This window comes from Pristis pectinata, chromosome 5, assembly GCF_009764475.1.
Source record: "Pristis pectinata isolate sPriPec2 chromosome 5, sPriPec2.1.pri, whole genome shotgun sequence".
In the NCBI taxonomy this organism is placed as follows: Eukaryota; Metazoa; Chordata; class Chondrichthyes; order Rhinopristiformes; family Pristidae; genus Pristis; species Pristis pectinata.
Window position 1 is genome coordinate 86,583,735 of NC_067409.1, and position 24,679 is coordinate 86,608,413.

General features: G+C 40.9%; 2 protein-coding genes across 5 annotated transcripts in view; one reads left to right on the top strand and one right to left on the bottom strand.

Annotated features, from left to right (window-relative positions):
• capn7 (calpain 7) overlaps positions 1 to 15,323 on the top strand; it is a 41,378-nt gene extending 26,055 nt beyond the window's left edge. The window contains exons 11-21 of one of the 2 annotated variants that reach the window (XM_052015536.1): positions 630 to 736; positions 835 to 955; positions 1,280 to 1,424; positions 1,944 to 2,043; positions 3,995 to 4,130; positions 5,580 to 5,655; positions 8,466 to 8,611; positions 9,540 to 9,602; positions 10,953 to 11,083; positions 13,090 to 13,173; positions 14,250 to 15,323. In XM_052015536.1, the coding sequence (XP_051871496.1) occupies positions 630 to 736; positions 835 to 955; positions 1,280 to 1,424; positions 1,944 to 2,043; positions 3,995 to 4,130; positions 5,580 to 5,655; positions 8,466 to 8,611; positions 9,540 to 9,602; positions 10,953 to 11,083; positions 13,090 to 13,173; positions 14,250 to 14,394 (1,254 nt within the window). In that variant the 3' untranslated portion in view covers positions 14,395 to 15,323. Of the gene's footprint in view, positions 1 to 629; positions 737 to 834; positions 956 to 1,279; positions 1,425 to 1,943; positions 2,044 to 3,994; positions 4,131 to 5,579; positions 5,656 to 8,465; positions 8,612 to 9,539; positions 9,669 to 10,952; positions 11,084 to 13,089; positions 13,174 to 14,249 lie in introns of those variants that run through there. The other variant, XM_052015537.1, reaches the window with a different exon arrangement.
• A 169-nt stretch (positions 15,324 to 15,492) lies between these two features.
• sh3bp5b (SH3-domain binding protein 5b (BTK-associated)) overlaps positions 15,493 to 24,679 on the bottom strand; it is a 52,641-nt gene continuing 43,454 nt past the window's right edge. For all 3 annotated transcript variants that reach the window (XM_052015539.1, XM_052015538.1, XM_052015540.1), the window contains 2 exons: positions 19,968 to 20,219; positions 15,493 to 17,778 (listed from right to left, as the gene is read on the bottom strand). In XM_052015539.1, the coding sequence (XP_051871499.1) occupies positions 17,609 to 17,778; positions 19,968 to 20,219 (422 nt within the window). In that variant the 3' untranslated portion in view covers positions 15,493 to 17,608. The remainder of the gene's footprint in view (positions 17,779 to 19,967; positions 20,220 to 24,679) is intronic.

The following is a 24,679-nucleotide window of genomic DNA, read 5'->3' on the forward strand; positions in this document are numbered from 1 at the left end:
TAAAACTCCTTGCATGCTAATTGACAAAATAATTGCAAAATAAAATTTTTGTATGGTTGACTTTCTCAATCTGCAGCTGTTTTCCCACTGCACCGTAATTATTTTCTTGTTCTTTCATTTATGTGAAATACTATTATTCTGCTTTTTCAATTAAGAATTTTTACATCCTTAGGATATAGTTCAACACTTTTCAGTGGACAACCTTTGGAGTGCAGTCACTGTTGTAATGTAGGAAATGCAACTTCATAACTGTGACTGAAGTTCACAGTTAATGCCGTAACCAGTTGTTCTTGGGTATTTCTACCCAAAGACACTTGGATTGAGACTTCATTTTAAAATATTGCCTATATATAGTGATGATTGTGATTTCCTTTCAGGAACATTCTGTGAAATTTAGGACATCCTTTATGTTTCTATTCATAAAGAAGTACTGAAGTTTCAAGTGATCGTAATGTTAATGTAACCATCAGAAGTGAAATAATTCAAGTAATTAGATAAAAGCACAGTTGTGCTTACACCATGTGACCTAATCGATACATCAGGTTTAAAAGCTTTGAAGTTCACTGGTTGTCTCACCATTGATCATGTGACCTGGTGTATATAATTAAATGTTGTGCTTAACGCTGTAGAACATCGATCTTCATGCCTTGACTGGCTGGATACCAGAGCGAATAGCGATGCATTCAGACAATCAGAAGTTTGATTATGAGGGCACTTTCAAAATGCTTTATCAAAGGTAAATGTACACCACTGTTGATGCACCAGTAAATATTTTAAATGGCTTCACTCAGCAATTTACGAAAATTGCTTTTGTTCAATTTCCATATCTAATAGGTTCCACAAGGGAGATGTTCTAATTACCACAGCAACTGGTATAATGAGTGAGGAAGAAGGAGAACGTTGGGGTCTAGTACCTACACACGCGTATGCTGTCCTTGACATCCGGGAGTACAAGGTAACAACACATTTACATGTGTGTTGGGTAGAAGGGGCAGCCCATTCCTATGTACAATTGGATCCCTAATGGAACCTGCCCATGTTAATGACTGGTCTTTAATTAGATTGCTTAGCACTTCTAACTAGCACATATTGGGGTTCTAGGAATAATTCCACAAAGGTACCTGGTGGTGACATTGAAAGCTTACACCATTTTACTACAGAACATGCTGAAAAATAATCACGTGCTTCTGTTCAAATTAATTCTCCCAATTAAAAACACTACAGGGGATATTAAACTTGTGCTAAATTTTGCATGGTGCTGTTTCGTACTACCTTGCAGGGTCTTAAATTCCTTCAGCTTAAAAATCCATGGAGCCATTTGCGATGGAAAGGACGGTATAGTGACAAGGATGAGAAGAGCTGGACTCCAGCCCTTCAAAAGTACTTGAATTTTGATCCCAAAACAGCACAGAAAATTGATAATGGTAAGTTCTATTGATAGCAGGGAGAAGAACGCTCTTCAAAGTGTAGTTTACCCTTCCACTACCAAGGCAGCAGCTTTATGACACCATTGTTCCTTGGGGGATCTTTGTATCTTAAAATATGTTGATTTTGTCTTGCAGTATCTGAAAGTTAAATATCTCCAAGATGGAGAGCAAAGAGGAAAATTGAGAATGGGGGGAATAATGCATGTGCTAATGTACCAAATCTAATTTGTTGCCAATTAACTTCAGTGGATGGGAAATCAAAACAGTATTCAGTATGGGCACCCAGTCCTTTTCACTTACCGTTTCCTTTGCATCCTTGAACTTTGAGCAGACGTTCTTCCCTGTTGACATTCCTATGTATAAGGAAGTGAAGCAATGCTGGCTTCCAACAATGCAGTGAAAATTGATATTGATTGATAAGTAAATTTAAAATACCTCTGGGCATTGAAGGTGATGGCCAACTGCTGGGCGTTCTTTGTTACTCATGCTGGTTTTGTGAACTTTTCCTTACTGTAGGAATTTTCTGGATTAACTGGGAGGACCTTTGTCGGCATTATGATGTAATTTATTTGAGCTGGAATCCTGGACTATTCAAAGAGTCGACTTACATTCACAGGTTAGTTCACTCCCTTGATTTCATTTGTTTCTGAGAGAAATGTGTGCTTTCAAAGTCAGTATGATGCATTTGCAGAAGACTTGAATTGGGAGCAGCACTCTTCAAACCTGTTCTGCCACTTAATAACGTCACAGTTAACCTTATTGTTAACGACTCCACATTCCCGTCTGCTAATTAAAACTTTGCATCCCTGTGTCTGTCAAGAATCTATCTACCTCTGCCTTAAAACTCATAGACTCTGTTTCCACTGCCCTTTGATGAAAAACTCATGACCCACTCAAAGGAAGTATTTCGTCTCCTCTCTATAGTAAATGGATGATTTTTTTAAAAACAATAACCCGTGTTCTACATTCCCCAAGAGGGAATGGCCTTTCCACATGAATGACTTTAATCATCAACTCTCACTCTTCAAAACTCCAGCAGATGCTGTGTTTAGAAAAAATATATATATTTCTTGCACTTCAGGTGGGCATTAGACATCCTGTGGTTCTTTTTAAAGCAACCTAAATTCTTGCTCCATCAAATGGTCATTTCTCCATTTACTGTTGATGGGATCTTGCAGTTTGCCCACTTTAATGGCTGATTCTGCAAAACTAATTTGTTAAAATGCTTTGAAATACATCTTGATATTTTTATCACCAGAGTCATGTATAGGACAGAATGATGAAAGACAGTAGGTTTATTTGACTGGTGAACCAGTTGGAGCTTTGACTGTTGCACTCTATGTTCATTATGTAAATACCATAGCAGTGATTCTACTGGCACTCTAATACTCTTAAAGACAGATCCTTTTTTTTAAAAGGTGTATTTGTCAAGATGCTCTTGCTATCCCAACATCAAATTTCACTGTCTTGTTAATTTAAGTTTCCTGTGTTTTCATTTCGTTTTTATTGGATCATGGGATTTGGATGTTGTTGGCAAAGCTGACACATTTATTGTCTATCCCTAATTTGAGTAGCTTGCTCAGCCTTTGGAGAGGGAGTTAACCATCCTGGTGTGTAGTTCAGACCCTGCTAAGGATGGCAGGTTTCCTGCCCTAAAGAACATCAGGGAATCGAATGAGTGCCTAAGGTATTTTCATGGTCACCATTAATCATACTGGCTTTTTATTCCAGGTGCATCTAATTTCTTGAAATTAAATTGCTGGCTCCTGTAACAGAGCTCAAGCTTGTATCTCCAGGTCAATAGTTGATCTTCCAGATGCTAGTCCAGTAGTAACCATCATGTGTGGCAATAGCCAATTTGAAAAAGAATTAATATCCCCCTTCTCCAAGGAGTAAAAATTTCTCTCTATTTCCATAGTAGTAATTCGTGTTCATATTGTTGCAAGCAGTAGTGCATTGCATGACTGGTAGACACCAGTCGATTTTGGAACTGTTTGTTAATTTCTACTTTTATCGATTTCTTGCTGTTTTAAAAATTATTTTGACTATTTTGGTTTGCTTCGTTTTCCTTCAGTGCTGGTGTGTTCTTTGCCCCCTCTCAATTGGAACCCAGCCTCAAACTTCACCCTCCACCAGCGAACCCCTTTCACTGAACATCTCTCTGAACAACCCCACCAACCACCCCCCCCCCCCCAAGTCTTCCCACCCGACCAGACCATTACCCTCCCAAATCCCTAACTTGGATCCTAATTCGGCTCTCATCTATTCCATTTCTTCTTGCAGACCATAGGCCCTCCCCTCATCCTGTCAGGCTGCATCCCTCCTCCTACCTTGTCCTGATGGACCTTCTATTGTCCAGCCAGGGCACAGCCCACCCTCACATCACCAAGCCACCACTTGCATTCTCCTCCTCTCATGACTGAGATCCATTACAAAGAAACTGGTGCAGGATCGGGAAGTTGATCAGAGGTACTGAATTATTGTTGTATGCAGATGTTTTAATTTGTAAATTTTTTTGCATTGATAATAGGCTTAAATGAATGAACTTTTCTTCTCCTTCCTTGCAGTACCTGGGATGCAAAGCAAGGCCCCGTGAAAGATGCATACAGCCTGGCTAACAACCCACAGTACAAGCTGGAAGTACAGTGTCCACAAGGTGGTGCTGTTGTTTGGGTTCTCTTGACCAGACACATCACTGACAAGGTAAGCCGTTGACATCAAGGCATTGCGTAGAATTTTTGTTGCCACCTTAATTCAAATATTATTCTGAATTCCCCTACCACACCCCAAATACATTCTTCTGGAGTCAATTGTACCCAAAAGCAGTATGTTTTCCATATACATTTCAATCTATTTTCTTTAGAGTTATGTTAAAATGTCTTTGCATAGGGAATCTGGTATAGTTTTAGTATTTTGCTGTTTTTATTTTATTTTTCTGTAGTTATATATACTGTAGAAGGTGTTCAGTATTTTATGGGGTTTCTGAGATGCCTGTGTATTTTCTTAATTGGAACTTCCCATGGGGAAATTGGATTAATTTGTGAATTGATTATTTGGATATGCTGCATCTCAAACAGATATATAGATTTATAACTCGTCTTGTGTCTGAAGAAACACTGATAACAGGAGATTTTTATATTGAAGGGTAATTCGGTGATGGTGAAAGCTTCTTTCAATTGGCCATCAATTTAATTCAGTGTGATCCATATTCAGCCTGGACTGACGGTCAGTAAATAGGATGCAGTCATTTTCTCAGTTCATCATCGTAACTCTCTTTTAATGAGGTTTTCCCACGTTATGGACTGATGGCAGTGACATTGCTTTATTGGAAAGAATTTAAATGCTGTACAGAAAGTGCAAATTGATGGTGAACTGGGCAATTCACTTTAAAAAGTGAGCCCTCAGCAGCCTGTGCCCTTGACACACTATTGTTCTATGATATAAGGTGGTCAGAGACTCTTGCCTGTATTATTCTGCTTTCAGCAGAGATGTTCAGTAAGGGCCTGTCTGGAGGCAGTAAGAGAAAATAAAGGCCAAGTCCACCCTTGCCACTCTTGTGTATCTGATAAGTGGTTTGAAAGAAGTTTATACATATTGCAGAAGTAAATTCTGTTGCACCTAATTTAGAAAGGGTGCAAGGCCATAGAGAGGGTGAAGAACAATCATCTAAAAGAAACCTAGGACATCAAATGCTTGGGCTGTGATAAGGTATCTGAGAAATTAGGGTGCATTTCAATAGAAGAGAAAAACTAGCAGAGAAATCTGATAGAGTTATTCTAAATGAGGAGAAGTTTTGGTAAGGTTAATGGGCAAAAAAACTGTTACTTGTTACAGCTCAGTAAATGGAGAAGCCTCAAATGAATGAAGGGGGAAATTATATTTTTTTAACTATTTGGTTATTAGAGGTTGGAATGCAGAATGAGAAATGGTGATGGGTCTAGTCTTTAAAGCTTTGAAAAGGAAATTAAAGAAGTTTGTTCATGTTTGTGGTGGTTGGGTCAGAGGTAAGGGCGCTGAAGGTAGGGCTGCGTGGACAATGATATGGCACTGGTGTGATGGACTCGGTGGCCCTGTCTGGTTGTATGAGATCTACTATGCTCCATGTTATGTTTCATACCTAACCCAAATGTTAAATTTGCTTTCTAATTGCAGGACGATTTTGCCCACAATCGAGAATTTATTACATTGGTAGTTTACCAGAGTGGAGGAAAAAAGGTTTATTACCCAAGTAAGTATGTTGCTTGGAAATTAATGTGGAGCCAGGAAAAATTTGGAAGCTGAGTTATTGGGTATTCAAGTAGAACTGGAACGTAAAACTAACAAACAATAGATTGATCTGAAGCCATGTTTTAAAGCATAGGTAAAGACAATTAATGCTGACACAAAAAAATCAAGTCGAAGAGCACAATGGCTGAATAAGGATAAAGTAGGCCTTTTTTTACCTGTTGAATGTGGAGGCTGGAAGGTAAGTACAGGGTGAATTCTATCCTTTTCCTGGTTCTATCCTTTACCTGGTTGGTAGGAGTAGACGCTGAGAGCAGAAGTGGGGTAAATGGGAGGTGTAGTTGAGAGCCCTATCAGCTATGGCAGGAAAAGGAAGATGTCGTCTCGGGAGCACTGGTGTGGAAATGTCTCATCATCAAAATAGATTTAATAGAGACAGTTAAACTGGGAGAATAGAATGGTCCTTGTAAGAAGCAGAGTGGGAGGAGGTGTACTCGAGATGGGTGTTGGATTTAAGTGGACATTGTTCACTAACCAGTCCCCTGAGAAGTCAAAAATTAGAAGGGAGGAATCAGATATGAAAATGAAAACAGGGTGAAAATTGGCAAAAAAAAATCACTGTAATTTCTGTGTTCTGTAGGAGTGCAGAAAGCAGCATCAATATGTTTATCAGTGCACTCTTTCAAAGAAAAGAATAGGGACCTGAATAGAACTGGAACAAGGAACTATTCCATGTATCCCACAAAGGCACAGCTGTAGTTTGGCCCATTGCTACAGCTTTGATTTGGAGTAGAGTTCAAAGTGAGGTGGTTCAATCTGAGAATGGGTTCAGCCAGGGGAACAAAGGGTCTTAGTAGAGGGGCACCATATGGGCCTCTCTCTCTTCAAGCTTTGTGGGATAGGGGTGGAGAACTACGGTGAAAGATGGACAATAACAATGAATGAGATCTTGGGAATCTTTGTTGATTTCTCACCGTGTTGCACCTGGAAAGTGAAGACTAAGTTTAACCTTCAAGTGGGATTAGAAATGGAGAGTGAAGACGAAATTGGGCTTGTTTACTTTGAAAACTGAGTGTAGAACTAAAGGACATGAATGTATAAACAAAGATATCCAATCAACTTGAGATTTAAAAAAAAAATTAATGCACTGCTAGTGTATTTGCAAAATAGACATTTTTGTAAACTGGTTTAATGATAGATCATCCATGTATTTTTTTTAATAAGAGCAGACTTTTATTGGGGTTGTGCTTCATGATTAAAAGCAGAAATATTGTTGAAGCCAAACACAGTTTTGCAGGCAAATGCAGCAACCATTTTCCACACAGTAAGGTAACCCAAAGAACAATGAGATGTGTATTTAAATCGGTATAAGCTTATAAGTATATCATACTTAACATGATGAAGAATGTCCCAAAATTTTGATATCAAGCCAGGAGGATATTAGGACAAATGATGAAGAACTTGGTGAAAGATGTAAGTTCTAACAAATATCATAATGGAGGAAAGAGGCATGGATATGTTTAGGGAAGGAATTTCAAACGTTCAGCATCTACTTAATACGGCTGCCAATGGAGCAGGAAGGAAACTTTCCTCAAATTTCAAATTCAGAGGAGAATACAAATTTCAATGTTTATAGACTAGAAAAGATTAGAGTCGGAATGTGCTAAAGACAGATTTGAATGACACAGGTTAAAATAGGAAATTTATCCAAGAGGGTGGAATTGGAAATTCAGTTCAGTCTGTATTGCTGGCTTGGGAAGAGGGTGGAGACTGTGACAGGGGGCCCTGGCCTCTACCTCAAGCATTATCTCTTGAACATTTCATCTAGCAAGTCAACCAACTATTGTCAGATGTATGTGGTATCAGTTAATTCATTACATTTTCCTAAGTGTTGTATGGACCGTAAAATTTTGCTGCTGGGTGGTTCAGAGTTCCAGATTTGGAAATTTCAGGTTTTTTTGATGGTATCCTTTCCTATTGAAGGCTGACAAGACATACACAAAGAAGTAGTTCATTCTGCTTTTGGACTGATGAACTTCAATAAATGTGCAGAAAACGCATTGTTGGTGCAATGTTGTAAACTTGCTCTCAACATTCTGCCATTGATATTAAAAATCTGGCCAAAGTCTGCTTTAAGGTAACTGATGAGAGGTGAGGAAATGATTAGAAACTATTTGAGTGGAGTACCAAAACTATAGATGCAGATTTCATTCCAGAGTCCTGATGTGTGGAAATCTTGGAACTCTATGCAGATTCTGTCTTTATAATAAGTCTGCATCACGTTAATTGTTTAAACCTTTAAAAAAAGCTTTAATATTCTAGCCTAACTAAGTAAATTAATAAATAAGCATCAAGATTATCTCCTTCCTCTCATCTGTGTTTCTGGTGGCATTCTCTCTCTCCCAGTTTCAGGATGACTGCCACAGGGGTTCATGTTCGCATTAGTGTTATCAGCATATGTGGAGTATTGCAAACAAGATACTGGGGGAGCTCAGCAGGTCAGGCAGCATCTACGGAGGGAAATGGACAGTCGATGTTTTGGGTCGAGACCCTTCATCTGGACTGAAGGGAAGAGGGGTGATAGGCAGTATAAAGGGGTGCTCCATCCCTCACCTTCATCTTTTTGGCTTTCTCAGAGGGAATAAAGTCCAGATAAAGGGCCTTGACCCGAAACATCGACTGTCCATTTCCCTCCATAGATGCTACTTGACCCACTGATTCTTCCAGCTTTTTGTGTGTTGAGTATGATTTTTAGCTAGCTGTGAGCTGCATTCCTAAGCTAGTCTGATAAATTTATATTCAAATCTCATGTAGATGATCCTCCTCCATTCATTGATGGGATTCGAATAAACAGCCCTCATTACCTGACCAAGATCAAGCTGACCACGCCAGGGACAAACACGTTTACTTTAGTGGTATCTCAGTATGAAAAGCAGAACACCATCCATTACACACTCAGGGTAAGCATGTTATTGCTTCATTATTGTTTACTCTCCATTATCAGCTGAAAGATTAAAATATTATTTTTGAGAAACTTGAGACTGTGCTTGATATGTTTAAGCTGCCTCCCTGCATTTGTCACAACACTACATCTGAAAGACAACACCCTTGGTACTGCAGCACTCCCTCGGCGGCATGATAGTGTAGCGGTTAGCATAACGCTATTAGAGCGCCAGCAACCTGGGTTCAATTCCGGCTGCTGTCTGTAAGGAGTTTGTACGTTCTCCCTGTGTCTGTGTGGGTTTCCTCCAGGTGCTCCAGTTTCCTCCCACATTCTGAACATGTACGGGCTAGGAGCTGTGGGCATGCTATGTTGGCGCCAGAAGAGTGGCGACACTTGCAGGCTGCCCCCAGAACATTCTACGCAAAAGATGCATTTCACTGTGTGTTTCGATATACATGTGACTAATAAAGAAATCTTATTAGTGTTGCAGTGTCAGTATAACTTGGGTGTCTTGTTGTGATTAGGAACAGCAGCCACTGGACACACAATTAACCAGTTTTGCACGTGTAGTCTTGAGAAAGCTATGAATGGGTGAAATGGCTACTCACAAGGGAGTTTGAATAGCTCATTAACAAATGTTGATGGAGAACTGAAGGGTCTATTGTGAGTACCAGATGACTAGATCTGAATAAAAAGTTGATGCTTTCAGAAGAGAAGCAGGTTGAGGAATAAGATGACAATTTGGAAAACAAAACTAGGAAAACATAACAAAAAGACCATTTTCCCTAAACCATGGTTCATGTCTAGAATACAAAGTATCTCGCTAAGCTTTGTTTTAACTTTCTCTTTCACAACTCTGAACCAGTCACTCAGCATACTGGGTTCTACGTCAAAGACAAAAAATGTGTTGATCAATTACAGGACTTTTTTTTTCCTTCCTACAGGTATATTCCATGTGCAAGTTTACATTTTCTAAGATCCCATTCCCGTACACACACAATAAGCGGGTGAGTTTTTCCTCTGCCAAGCTACGATAAATTAAAAGCTGCTTGCATCCCTATAGAAATCTTCAGGTATGTCTAACTACACTTATGGTTGGGAATGGTATATATTGACTTAATCTGTTATCCACTGAAGAAAAGTCTGGCTATAATTCAAATAAAAGGTTTACGAGATGAACCTCCAGTTGCAAACTATTGGTGGATCACCCTAAACAGAGGGAAATGTCCTATTCCATTAGATGACCTTGCATTTGAAGTTAATGAATAACTTCCAGTTAAATTATACCAATCAAACAGTTCCTGGCCATCTAAACGAAATGGCACTCAGATAGAAATCTTAGCACTGAAGCAAACGTTTGTGCCAGTGCAGCAGCTTTGAATGAGCTATCTGATTCATCCCATTCCTTCATAGAAATTTGGTTGTTTGCCTACATCAAAAATAGAAAGGATTTTTATTTCTGTACAATTCTTCGTTAAAACTCCCAAGATTATTTGCTAATAGAGAAAACAATGGTGGTCACATCATCTGATTTAGAGTCATTGACCTAAAACGCTGACTCGGTTTCTCTTTCCACACATACTGCCTGACTTTCTGAGTACATCTGGCATTTTCTGGTTTTGTTTTGGATTTCCACATCTGCAAACTTTTGCTCCTGTCAGTGTGTTCTGGTTGGGCAAATGATGCGTTCCCCTTTTGTAGCTTCATTATTAATGCAAATTTGTGAGGATGCCATTGCCAATCTGGGCTAATGTTATATTCTATCCATTCAAATTTTTCACCAATTCTGTGATAAATAATAGCCAGGGTTATTCTGTCTGTAAATAAGTCGTGGAGTTTAAAAATTGTTGTTCCTGATGCAGCAGAGCCACTAAGATGAAAACCTTTTATTGGTTTTCAAGATCCATTCATTAATTTTAAATCTGATATTAGCAGATTTTTGTTAACCAAAGATGTTAAGGGTAATGACACAGGAGGTGGATAGATTTAGTCAAAGGTCTTTGAATGACAGAACGGGCTTGAGCGAATGAATGTTGCGTTCCTGATCTATGCCTGTCACTCTAGCAAATATTGTAGTGCCTTGTCTTGAAATTCTGTGACCTGAAGTACATAAATTTTTTTACCGCAACGCACAAAGCGCTGGAGGAACTCTGCGGGTTGGGCAGCATCAATGGAGGGAAATGGGTGGTCTTCAGTCCAGATGAAGGGTGTCAACCTGAAATGTCAACTGTCCATTTCCCTCCATAGATGCATCCTGACCTGCTGAGTTCCTCCAGCACTTTGTATGTTGCTCCAGATTCCAGCATTTTCAGTCTCTTTTTCTACAAACCGTTTTATTGTGTGTTTGTGATTGGCAGGTTAATGGTCAGTGGAAAGGTCAGACTGCAGGCGGATGTGGAAACTACAGAGACAGCTACAAAATGAATCCAATTTACCAGATCACTGCAGAGAAAACTGGGCCTTTGTTGGTTGAATTGCGGGGTCCCAGGTCAGTAAAGAACAAAAATAACCTTGGGTTCAAGAATAACGGTGTTTGGTTTCTTTGTTTATTTCTGATGGCAGAGATGCTCCCTTTTGATATGTTATAAAACATTAGAGTACTCTGCTTTTATTTTCAAGGTTGAAAATGGCATCAGATGTTACAATGAGCTGACTCTCACTGGCTATTTCCAGTGGTTCTCAATGGAACCATCAACCTCTTGCTGTGTAAACAGCATTAAGTCCAGAATATCTGTAATTACAGGGAATTTAGCAGCAAACCACAGTCTTGCTGAGACTCTCCAGCATTCAACTGGGAAGCTGTCTCCAGACTTTAATGGGAGTTGCAGGACTGTGAATAAGCAGCAAAGAAGACAAACTGCATTTCAATTATTTCTCATTGGTCTAATGTCATTGATTTTTTTTAGAGGGTGTAATCTTTTTAACAATTTTTAAAAATTATTTATTTCAATTTTAATAGTCTTTGAATGTCTCCAGCAAAGACATTTCAAATGGCTGAGTAATTTAAACATCTCAATTAGCTCATTTCTCAGTCTTCTCTCTTCTAAAGAGCTATTTTTGCAGTCTTTGTCATAGTTTCCAATATGCAAATGTCAGGAATTTTCCTCAGTATCCATACAGCCATACAGAAATGTCTATTTTAATGGGAATATCTTCTGAGTAGAAAGCTTGTTCTCATCACAAAATATTGTACTTTATTATCTTGCTACTTCAGAATGTGAAAAGCTGTAAATCGTGCAGGAGTCTGCTTTCTCCAAACTGTTAATGCCCTACTTTCCATAAACCACTTATGAAAACAACTTTATTTTCAAGGAGTAGGCATTGAAACATAAATAAGGAAAGCAGATTAGGAAAGCATGTCCTGACAGGTTCAGGTTTCCTAACCCTGTATAGCTACAACTTGGGAAGCTGAAGATGGATTTGGATATGCATCAACCACTAACTTTTCTCATTGCTAACAATGGACTGCTGAGGAAATGCAACAATATGTATCTATAGGGAATACTCAGTGTACTATAGATATGGGACAGGATTAAAAGTTGAAAATTAGGACACTGATTTGACCTGTGTTTATTCATACCAGGAAGACTCCTCGCAGTCTGTTATACTGTATTTTTTTTTTGAATGAGTCCAGGGTCTCTGCCTCCACTGCTCTATCAGGGATACCACTCCAAATACTGAATTTTCTCTGCATGAACAAGAACTAAATTGCACATTTACCCACTGCTCACAGTTTTATTCTGTTAATGTTTCCATTCCTTAAACTATTTAATCTTCCTCCATGTTCTAACATACACTAGTTGCTTTTCCTCCTTTCGTAGCCCTACGCTTTGTGCTTTAACGTAACCCCGTCCTGATCCCAAGTATTACAAGCAGGTTGGGGAATCTACTAGATTGGCAAGTTGAGCCCAAGTAACTACAACAAGATAGAAATTATAATGTACATTTAACAATAAAATGCACCATGTTACTTCATTGGTGTGGTTTCAGATAAAATATGACATCAAGCTACAAAATAAAATGATGACAGGTGAACAGAAACTTACTGAAGTTTTAGTTTTGAGAGTCTAAAGGAGACGAGGGAAGTGGAGAGACCGGTTTAGGGAAAGAATTTGAGGGCCTTGACCAAGACAGCTGGTTTTCTGGGCCAGTTAAAAGAATGAAGGAACTGATGAGGCACAAAATGCCAGAAATGAAGGAAATGGAGAGTTATAGGGCCAGAGTAGGAGAGTTATAGGGCCAGAGTAGGTTAGAGTTCAGAAAGGGTTTGATGGTGGAAGGATTTGAATACGAAGGATGAGAATTTTTAGATCAAGCTAATGGTGGATTGGAATCCAATGTAGTTCAGCAGGCACAAAGGGTAACAGGTAAATAGGATGATGCAAGTTGATGTTTGTACTGAGGGAGAGGACTAACTAAGATTATAATCATAAATACATTTGTTGAAGTATGTATTTTTCTTGATGCTCGTTTGTATTTTCCCCTTTTTTGTAGGCAGTACAGTGTTGGTTTTGAAATGGTAACTGTCTCAACAACAGGAGATAATGAATTCCAAAAAAAGACCAGTGGAGATTATAGGTATGATTGTGTGCTTTTTATTAATATCACCTCCAATGATGGTAGTTGTTTCCATGGTCACTTTAAGTGGTTGTTAGTTCCTGAAATACTTGAAGCAAAAAAAAATTATTCTTGCGGCTATTACTTCATGAGTTGCACAGACACGTGTATTGTTCCAGCCCATCCCGTACTGGTAAGGGTCATTGCCTTCATTTGCTAAAAGGAAATGAGTCTTCACATCAGTCCATGACCTTATCCCCTCAAATAAACTCTTCTGGCACAAATTAATCCCTGGTAACCTCTGTACAACAGCCAATGTACTCGTACTCTGGCTTTCCAAACACCAAACCCTTTTATCAATTCCTTCAAGTTCCCAAGTCAATTTTAGCCAATTCCTCCTTGATATCCACCTGACTCCACGAGAGAAAGATCTGTATGCAAGGACTAGAACAGAAACACTGTTGTGCAGTCTGGCAGCCTTTTATAAAATGTACACTTTAGGCATGCAAAACCAAAAGAAGTTGTAAAAGGGAGTAAGGAAAAATATCCAACATGTTTTATAATGCCTAGGAAGAACACATCTTGAATGTGACATCTTCTCTGGCACTATTCGTGATTTGCTTTCTGTATTAAAGAGATGTATTGATGGGGAAAATCCCTAAACTCTCCAGGTGTCAGCTTTGGCTCACTTGTTGCACTTGTCCTCAGACACAAAACTGTGGGTTTAAGGCACTCCAGAGTCATGAGTGCAATAGCCAGGTTGATAATCCACATGCAGTGCTGCATTGTCCATGTGTGGTGCCTTTTGGATGAGATATTAAACCAAAACATCAGCTTCCTCACATGAAGGTAAAACATCCCATCACACTACTTAAAAGAGTGCAAGTCTAGTACTTATCCTTCAACGAACTTCACTGAATCAGATTATCTGGAGACAATTGCATGCTACTTGAAGAATTTTTCATTCATAAATTGGCTGCTGTCTTTCCTAGCCTACAACTTTGTAAAACTTATTGTTCTGAGGTGCTGTACAAACTTGACTTTCTTTCATTGATTGCAACCTGTCAGAGTTAACATGTGCATTTCTTCTGTTGCAGGTGTGGGTTTTGCTACTCAGAAATAGAGCGTGTCCCTGGCGGAGTTTATAACATCATCCCTACCACCTTCCTCCCTGGTCAGGAAGGTCCTTTCTTCTTAGACTTCCACAGTACCATCCCACTCAAGATTACTCAGTTACAGTGAGCCAAGAGCCTGTTTTGATCACCTTTACTCTAAGAAATTGTCAAATAGTGTACATCCTTTTTTTTTTAAAGAAAGGGAGTTCTTTTCTGGGCACCAATTGGAATTTATTCAATTTGCAGAATTTTTCAGAGACTCCACACAATGTTTGTTCTTTCACTGAAAGTCAAGCATGATAGGCAAAGTTAGTTTGATGACAAGAAAGAAATGCCATTTGTGTTTGGATTACTTGTGTACTTTTCAAATGAAGGAACCCTACAAATGTATTTTATATCTTTACCTAAATCTATTGACGTACATATTTCTGCTGTAGAGTATAACTGGGACTCTACTGCAGTTGAATTTGTGGCTGTTCTTGCCCAGTATTGCATTTAATTAGCCCAGTTTAGGATGGGTTTTATTTTACATCTTAATGCTCGGTTACGACTTGCGTTAGTCCTTTACTGTTGATGCAAGAGTGGAATTGTTTGAGAGATTTTAAACTACATGAAAAACAGCCATCAATGTTTACTACAAATTACTCTGCATCTATGGGAACTGTGCAATGTATAATAAACCAAAGACCAGTTCATATTTGTAATATGTCAATTCATTTTAAAAAAAGGGTGAATACTGGTCTGGCAATTGAATTCATTCATATTTCTATTATAGATTATATATTTTTTATCCATTTTGTTTAGTACCTGAGAGCTGAAAAGTTATGTTTCCAGACATTGAGTTGTGAGAAAGTAGAAATTTTTTTTTAAGATACTAAGTTTACTTTCAAGACAGAAAATTTAAGCATCTGCACACCTTGGATTATGTAGAATAAAAAAAAATTAATATTTTGTCATGAATGTTCCATTGTGTGAAACTTGTTCATGCCTGCTTCCAAGTGGTCAGTGATGTTCATGTTGGAGTAAAGCTTGCAGCTGAAGTTATTGGCAATAATGATTGCAGGTGTTACTAGACCCTGCCGCAGGACTGCAGTGGGTGCCATGGGGACTTTGCAGAGTGGACTAGGTCAAACTAGGTCCTCTCAGCTGCCTTCAAATGATGCAAGTTGTATTTACCACATCGCCGAACACTTGCACTGGGAGAAATGCAGCAGCCGCCAATTTTCTAACCACAGGATTCCACAAACTAATGTAAATGGCCAGTTACACTGATCTGTGGTTAAAGAATGAACGTTTACCAAAAAAAATAAATCAGGAAAAAAATACCCCCCTGCTCTCCAATTATAGTACCCGGGGCCCTTGAATGTCCAAGAGGGCAGCCAATGACTTGTTTAAACGTTTCTTAAAATAGATACATCAAAAACCGCAGCACTTCCTCACTAGCCTGGATCATTGGCTTCCCTTGCCAGAGTGGGGCTAAAGTCCAAAGTCTTCCGACTTGGATGAACATATAAGCCCTGACCCAATTATTTAAGAATGTAAAAATCATCTTAAATCGTCCTTCTCAAAACAGTACGCATAATATTTTACTTATTTACTCCATGGTACTATTGCACCTCCAGCTATAGAAATAAAGTTAAATGCTGCTTCAATTATTAAGAATGAGACTGTGCAACTTTGAACAAAAATCAGCTATTTTAAAACTCAAAATATGCAACTTGTCAAATGCAGATAAAAATGTGCATTTTCTTAAATCTAAAACCACAATAGATTTAATTCATGCTGAATATGGAAAAAAAAAATTTCAGTGGTCTTGTTCTTCCCTGGAAAGAGCTTTTTAAAACCTAACTTGCAAAATATTGTGTTAAACTAAAGTCATACCTCTTACCTCAAAATCTTCCCAAAACCAGTATAATGGTCCATGATGAGGCGATCCAAGTTTTTTTTTTGCATTTATTCCATATCCAATTTTCTGAATCTCTTATATTCTTACTAAAATGGCAAGAATCAAGTAGCTCATTCAGCTGTACAAACTTGTTAATTTATAATTGTAATCATGAAGTGTATTTAGATTAACTTGTCATTGCCGCTCAACATCACTGTCCTTGTAGGAGATGGATTAACACCATGAGCTGTATATGAATTCAGAACGATGAGACATTAAATGACAACCTATATTAAAAAAAAGATGAGCTATACACAACTTAATTTTACAATACTGAAGTGTACAAAAACTAATACTCAAAATAGTAGTTGACGATTATCAATCTACCGTGTATGTTACTTTTTAAACATAAGTATAAAGGCATGCAAGCTTTCTCACTGCTTACTTTACTTGCAAGTCATAAATAAAAGCCCCTTAGCAAACCAGATCTCTTTTTCTCCCCCCCGGAGGTAAGACCCAGGAGCTAGTTTTTACAGTCTGGATTCCCAATACACTCATCCAGTCTTTGAAATTTTTCTGTCAACTGCATGGACAGACATTTCCCAGCAGTAAAACCTTGTCAATGCCTGTAGTGCACTTGGTTAAATGCAAATTGCTGGCCAAAGAACTTTAACTTGTCAGTGAAAACACAGCAATCTCCAAGCCAAAAATCCCTCGATAGCAATGGCCAGTTTTCTTCCATGTGGTTACAATATGAAGGAACTGTAATGATATTCAATGACACCAAGTCTGCCTTTCCAGATATTAAATATGTTGGACCACTCCTGTTACAACCATCCACAGAAAGTGAAGCACCCTCAGCACTTTAGTTCTTTCTTGTTTCAAGTCCTTCTGAACAACAGGAAATATGAGTGGTTGCTTCAGGTCTGGTTTTCAACAGTGTGAAACTAAGACTAATGTAAAGATGGACTGCAGACCCTCAATGCAGTAGCACACTCCAACACAAGAACGTAGCAGGTCTCAGTGTGAAGAGGGACACAATGAAGTGGCACACATGAATATTGCACACAATACAAGTGGAGCAAAGCACATTCTCTGTTGATTTGTGTTTCTTCTCTGCCATATATATGTAGGTCATCAACTGGAGCAGTAAAAATCAATCTTGCTTCAAATCCAGTTCACCAGCACATTGGTTGCTGCTACTTTGCCTCCTGTCTGAAATCAAACTGCTATCTACATATTTTGCTTATGTCCAAAACTTTTCAGTCCAAAACTTCTCAATCCAAAACTTTTCCCATGGTTCCTTTTCATCCCCATTACAGATACCAACCACGCTTCAGAGAAACCTTTCAATAAGTAGTTAGACAGCAATTAAAAGGCCTAGACCACATCTGTGAGCGAGTAAGTTGGTGGCAGATGTTTTCTGGCATGTTTAAGATGTTGGTTCACACCATATTTAACAGGTTGGGGAGCCAGCCAAACTGCAGATTTCTATTCCCGAAATTTGCTTCTCCTTTGGCTGCGTGCACTTGACTGAAATCTGAGTTACTCTGATCTTCAGAGCCGTCTCATCAATGGTTGGTTGGTTAATCAGTTTATCCTTATTTTCAACACCAGCCCTGTACCCTGTCCAAATGATAGATAACATTGATTGAAGATTAGAAACTTATATTTCACTGAATGTCAATGATACCATTAACAGATCACTGAACAACCAATTGATTATTTAGCTGGGGAAAAAATAAACATGGCTCAATTTTAAAAATGAACTTAATGACATTGTTACACGTATGCTTCTCTATCACAGGCACGATGAACATCAGAGTGAGGTTGTTGCTGTAAGTTTCTGCGAACCAGGAGCAGGGATGGGTAGAGCGAAAGGGCAACTAAACAAGGAATGCGCAGCAGTAACAGGCCGCAAGGTTATTAAAAGTGGACCGGGAAATGTAGAGAGGTTCAGGGTGACGAGCCAGCGCAGCAGGTTGGGCGAAGCATGAACCGGCGGAGAAGGCGGAGCGAACCACGTGTAGGGCAGAGAGGGAGCGGGCGGCAGGGAGAAGCGCGGAGGCAGCAGGATGATCCGGGATGGATTCGGTAAAAATGGGTGCGGACCCGGCAGGGTGGAGCTCAAGCGGACCTGAAAGGGATACGGCAACGTACAGCTCAAGCGGACCTGAAAGAGAGAGGCCAGCGTTTGTAGCGGACCTGAAAGGGATACGGCAGAAGGCAGCTTAAGCGGACCTGAAAGGGTGAACGACTAGCGGACTGTGTAGAGTGAATCAGGAGCAGCGATGACCCGAGCGAAAGGGCAACAGACTAAGAAATGCGCAACATAATCGGCCGCAGGGTGAAGCAGCCACCTCGAAACGTGAAGAGGTGCAGGGGTGACGGGTCAGCGCACCGGGCTGGGTGAAGCATGAACCGGCTGAGAAGGCGGAGCGACCCCACAGAGGGAGCGGGCGGCAGGGAGAAGCGCGGAGGCAGCAGGACGATCCCGGAGTGGGTTCGGTAAAAAAAAATGGGTGCGGACCCGGCAGGGTGGAGCTGAAGCGGACCTGAAAGGGCGAGGCAGGGAGCAGCTCGGGCGTGAACCGGCTGAGAGTGTGAAGGGGCAACTTAAACAAGGAAGGGCGCAACAGAAACCGGCCGCAGTGTCATTGGAAGTGGACGGCAAAAATGTGACTGACTGACTCTTTATTCCTGATAACCGACGTATTGAGCCTTAGAATTCGTGAAGCTAGAGTCGTTGGCAAGTGGGGTGGGAAGGAGGAAAGGGGATTGTGGGCAGATCTAACCCTTTCCTGATCCCGTTTCAAGAGTTTCGCGGAGGCCCAAGATCAGCACGACTCATCTTTTTCCCATGCATTATCCCATTTAAAATAAGACAAAAACAGAAAATGCTGGAAACACTCCAAGGTTCAGGCAGCAAGTGTAGAACAAGAAATGGAGTTAATGCTTTTGGTTGAAGACCTTCCATCGTGAATTGATGAAGGGCTTTGCCTTGAAACAGCAACTGCTTCTACACGTCGCCTGAGCTGCTGAGTGTTTCTGTTTTGTTTTTATTTAAGATTTTCAGCATTCACTGGAAAACGTCAGCAACATCAAAACGGTCCGATGGTAAATAAGTTACCCTCCCCACAAATAAAACGACAGCTACACTCAAACGATCACATTCCCTTAATCTTTGGAAACACCAGGCTGGGATGGACTGCTCCAAAGTAAAAGTCTTTTCCTACCATGGTTGACCACAGTGGAACCCTCGTAGTGGCATCAACCGTGCGGAGGAGATGAGCCGTGGGAATGGGGTCGGTGACAAGTGGCAATGACCAGTTTTGTTGGCACTGCACCAGGTCCTCTGGGAATTTGGGAGGCAGAGTTCAGATTGTCCTTTAAACTAAAAGGTCTCTTTTAACCTTCCCTCACATTTACTGAAGCAGGACATTGTACTGAAGTGACTGCAGTTTGCATCACCCAATGCACTGCACTTACCCAGTTTACTCCAACAGCATCCCTCAAACCCATTACCTCTACTGCCAAGGAGAACGGGGTGATAAGTGCATGGAAGCACTGCCAACTACAGGTGCAGTTCCAAAACGCTCACCATCGCCAATCCTTCATCCCTGGGTCTATTGGCACTATGGGTGTATCTTCACCAGAAGGACTGCCAATGTCATGGCAGGAAAGGCATTACATGCTGGGCTTCCCAGCATGCCCACAGTCCAAAAAAAAACAAATGAACGGATGAAATATGGTGGCACAACACTCCCATCCCTGAAAACCTTTTTCTTCTAAAGTAACCCTCAAGCATCACTGACCTCTTTCAGCTTCACATTCAGGAGAGGAAGCTCCGCTGCACTCACTGCGAGGCCCCAGAACGGGGGAGCCTGTCACACAATCGGACACTGGACTCAGCAGTTCCAGGCTGGGGGGACGAGTCACAGGAGGGAATGGGTTCGTCTGGTCCAATGGGCTGGTCGGGCAGGAGCTTAAACTGGACTCGGACTGGCTCTCCGAATCTTCAGAGACAGGGTCACTGCAATTGTCATCATCAAAGATCTCAGATGTCACTGCAAAACAGAGGGAATTACTGAATAGCAACTGGGATCTGTTAAAAAGAAATCCATCATCAAGTAGCATTTAGCTTTTGAATTGGACAATTCATTCATCAAAAGAGACATTTCTAATTTAAAAGAATGTATCAGGTTCCAGAGCACCGAAGGTCAGTGGTTCTGACGTCTACTTCACTCTACCTTGATTCAGTGTACATGGTACAGTGGTTCAGTCTTTTTAATTGTGTGACCTCAAAGGTCAGCGGAACTATTTAATGTGCAAATCCATTCAATACTGTTCCAGTGAGGAAATGAATTTGTAGAGACAACTTGAGGACAAACCCAGATCCTTTAGAGCTGTGAAGCTTCTTTTCCCCATAATAAAGTGGAAAAAGAAAAGGGTATTGAGCCACATCATACAGGACCTGGCCCAGTGCCAGGAATTGAATGGACCTCTCATACACTTAAAGGTGAACTCTCGATCTCCCAATCCACCTCATCGTGGCCCTTGCACTCTATCTGTCTACCTGCACTTTCTCTGTAACAGCCACACTATATTCTGCATTCTGTTTTCTTTTTACTACCTCAGTATACTTACGTATGACATGATCTGTCTGGATAGCATGCAGACAAAAGCTTTTCACTGTATGTCAGTCCACGTGACAATAATAAACCAGCTACAGATGACCTCCATGGTCCTCACCCACCGGCAGCATTTGTCGATTCAAAGGGCCAAATGAAATAACTCTCTGCACCCAGGAGCCCCATGAGGCAGAACAGACTCCAAGGGGTGAGAAGACCTTTGGCAGTGTATCTTGAGGCCCCGCCCTCTCTACACCCTGACAGCCATCAAAGTCCTTTTAACAATTTTTAAATGTCTCTGAAAGAGATGTTTAAAATCTATTCAGAGTTAAATAATTAAGAAATACATTCAAAGAATGTAAAAAGCTTAGAATATCTTAAAATGGGTTTAAAACACATTAAAACAAAGTAGAACAAAATAACATAATTAAAACACTTCTATCCCGTGTCGGCGATCTGCTGGGGGGTGGGGTGGTGGTTACCATTGGTAGGTCGGCCAGCCGTGATGTGAAGCTGAGGGCTAGTTGCTGTGGTGAGTCCAGCAACATAGTGGGCAGTCAGCCACTGGCAACAGACCTTCAGAAAGGCTTGGACATCTGCACTTGACCATTCACACGCAGAAATCCAGCAGTCCCTGAGGCACGAACAGCCGGTAGTTGACGGATCCCCTTGGAAGCATGACCAAGCTCAATGAAATGGGAATGTTCACGCAAATGATGTGATGTAATGCACATAGCGGGGTGTGGCCCATCAACAGTTGAACCACTGGACAATGAGATAATGTGCAAACTCCTGTAACAGTCACCAAGCTTCCTACTTCAGAATAACTGATTGCTGGAGTGCAAAGCAGAGGGAATTACTGAATATCAGTTGGGATCTGTTTAAAAAAAATCCATTATCAAGCAGCATTTAACTTCATTGGATTGGACAATTTAATTTATTCATCAAAAGAGACATCTCTAATTTAAAAGAATGTATCAGGTTCTAGAGCACTGAAGGTCAGTGGTTCTGATGTCTACGTCACTCTACCTGGTTTCAGTGTGCATGGTACAGTGGTACCATGCAGACCAAGGTTTTCACATAATCCAGGGTAAATTTGGCAACCCGCACAAATTTTTCAGACTGAACTGAGAAAAGATAAAGTGATTCAGTGAATCAGATTTTATCTTACATGAAAAAGTAAAGCTAGATTCTTAGAAGCAAGATGTATTGCATAAGATAAAATCACAAGTAATGGGAAAAGCCTCATCCTTGCTTCATCTCCACCATTTAAATGAAAATCAGTTATTCCAGGATATTTAACTTTTAGAGGAGATAATCAAAGTGGAGGGGTGGTCCTGATAATGAAGGATGGGATAAAGGGAGGAGAGGGAAAGGTTCTTTGCCCAAATAAAAAAAGACGCAAGATCAGTTTGGGCAGCACAGTGATGCAGCCGAATGAAGTTGCTGCTCCAGTGACCCGGGTTTCATCCTGACCTCAGGTGCTGTAGGTGTGGAGATACCATATGGGAACCTTAGAGCTCCCCCCCACCTCCCCCCCCCCCCACCCGTTCCAGTTTCCTCCCACATCCCAAAGACGTGCGGTATGAAAAGTTAATTGGCCACTGTACATTGCCCCTAGTGTGTAAATGATTGGTAGAATCTGAGGGGAGAATGTGGGAAGAATGTAAACAAAGTAGGATTCATGTAAATGGATGGTTGATGGTCTGGGTTGTATTTCACACTCTGACAACGTGGAGGTGAGTGGTGAGAAAATCAGGGAGACTTGATGGGGATGTCAAAGAACAGCTTGCAGGGAAATTAGTAGGAGAGTAGGGATGATGGGATTGTTCCGAGAGCTGGCATGGACTCGATGGGCCACAGGGCCTCCTCCATCGTAGGGAAATACAAAGGTCAGTATGGAGATGATGGAAGCACTGGTTTTCATTTTCCAAAATCCCACAGATTTTATAATGGTTCCCACAGATTAAAAGGAGGCAAATGTAACCCCAATATTTAAAGAAAGGGGGAAGAGAAAAAAAATGGTTTCCATGAGGAGTCAGGCCCCGATGGTGTACCGGGAAGGGTACTGAAAACCTGTGCCAACCAGCTGGCTGGAGTGTCCAAGGACATCTCCAACCTCTCAATGCTTCAGTTAGAGGTTCCCACGTGCTTCGAAAGGGCATCAATCATGCTGGTGCCCAAGAAGAGCCGGGTGAGCTGCCTCAACTATCGCCCAGTAGTACTCACATCTACTGTGATGAAGTGCTTTGAGAGGTTGGTCATGGCTAAAATTAACTCCTGCCTGAGCAAGGATCTGGACCCACTGCAATTTGCCTACCGCCACAACATGTCTACAGCAGACACAATCTCACTGGCTCTCACTCGGCTCTGGAGCACCTAGACAACAGCAAAACATACATCAGGCTGCTGTTTATCAATTACAGCTCAGTGTTCAACACCATCATCCCCTCAGTACTAATCAACAAGCTTCAAAACCTGGGTCTCTGTACTTTCCTCTGCAACTGGATCCTCGACTTCCTTACCAGAAGACCCCAGTCAGTGCAGATCGGTAGTAACATCTCCTCCTCGCTGACAATCAACACAGGTGCACCTCAAGGATGTGTGCTTAGCCCACTGCTCTACTCTTTCTATGCTTTTGACTGTGTGGCTAGGCACAACTCAAATGCCATCTATGAATTTGCCAATGACACCACTGTTGTTGGCAGAATCTCAGACGGCGACGAGGAGGCGTACAAGAGTGAGATAGATCGGCTGGTTGAGTGGCGTCACAACAACAAAATCAACAACCTGGCACTCAATGTCAGCAAGATCAAGGAATTGATTGTGGGCTTCAGGAAGGGGAAGTCGGGAGAACACACACCAGTCCTCATTGAGGGGTCAGCGGTGGAAAGGGTGAGCAGCTTCAAGTTCCTAGGCGTCAACATCTCAGAGGATCTATCTTGGGTCCGACACATTGATGCAATCATGAAGAAGGCACGCCAGTGGCTCTACTTCATTAGGTGTTTGAGGAGATTTGGTATGTCACCGAAGACTCTTGCAAATTTCTGTAGATGTACGTTGGACAGCATTCTGACTGGTTGCATCACAGCCTGTTATGGAGACTCCACTGTGCAGCATTGTAGAGGCTGCAGAGGGTTATAGACTCAGCCAGCTCCATCACAGGCACAACCCTCCCCACCATCGAGGAGACCTTCAAGAGCTGGTGCCTCAAGAAGGCAGCATCCATCATCAAGGAACCTCACCATCCGGGACATGCCCTCTTCTTGTTACTACCATCAGGGAGGAGGTACAGGAGCCTGAAGACCCACACTCGACATTTCAGAAACAGCTTCTTCCCCTCCACCATCAGATTTCTGAACAGCCCACGAACCCAAGAACACTACCTCGTTATTCCTCTTTTGCACTATTTATTTATTTTTGTAACTAATAGTAATTTTTGTGTCTTTGTCTTGCACTGTACTGCTGCCGCAAAACAACATATTTTACGACATATGTCAGTGATGATAAACCTGATTCTGAGGAGAGAATAAGCAAACTGGTCCTGTGAGGAGTGAGAGGTAATCTCACTGACACATACAAAATCCATAGAGGGCTTGAGAGGGTAGGCATAGGAATGTTGTTTATCCTGGTGGAGCTGCCCCAAAATGTGGATAAAAGCGGCACAGTATCTGTATAGTGGAGTTTAAAAATATATTCAAACGTGATCTTTTTTCTCCTGCTAATTAATTAAATTTAAGTGTTAAAATAATTTCCTATATTATCCAGTAGTATCCTGGGATCAAAGTCTAACTCACCTCACATTGGCTGATTAGAATATTCAATGATTATGTGGAAAAAACAGTCTACACTCTGTGTGCCGGGAGGAACAGACATGCAGCTGAATAGAATAGCAA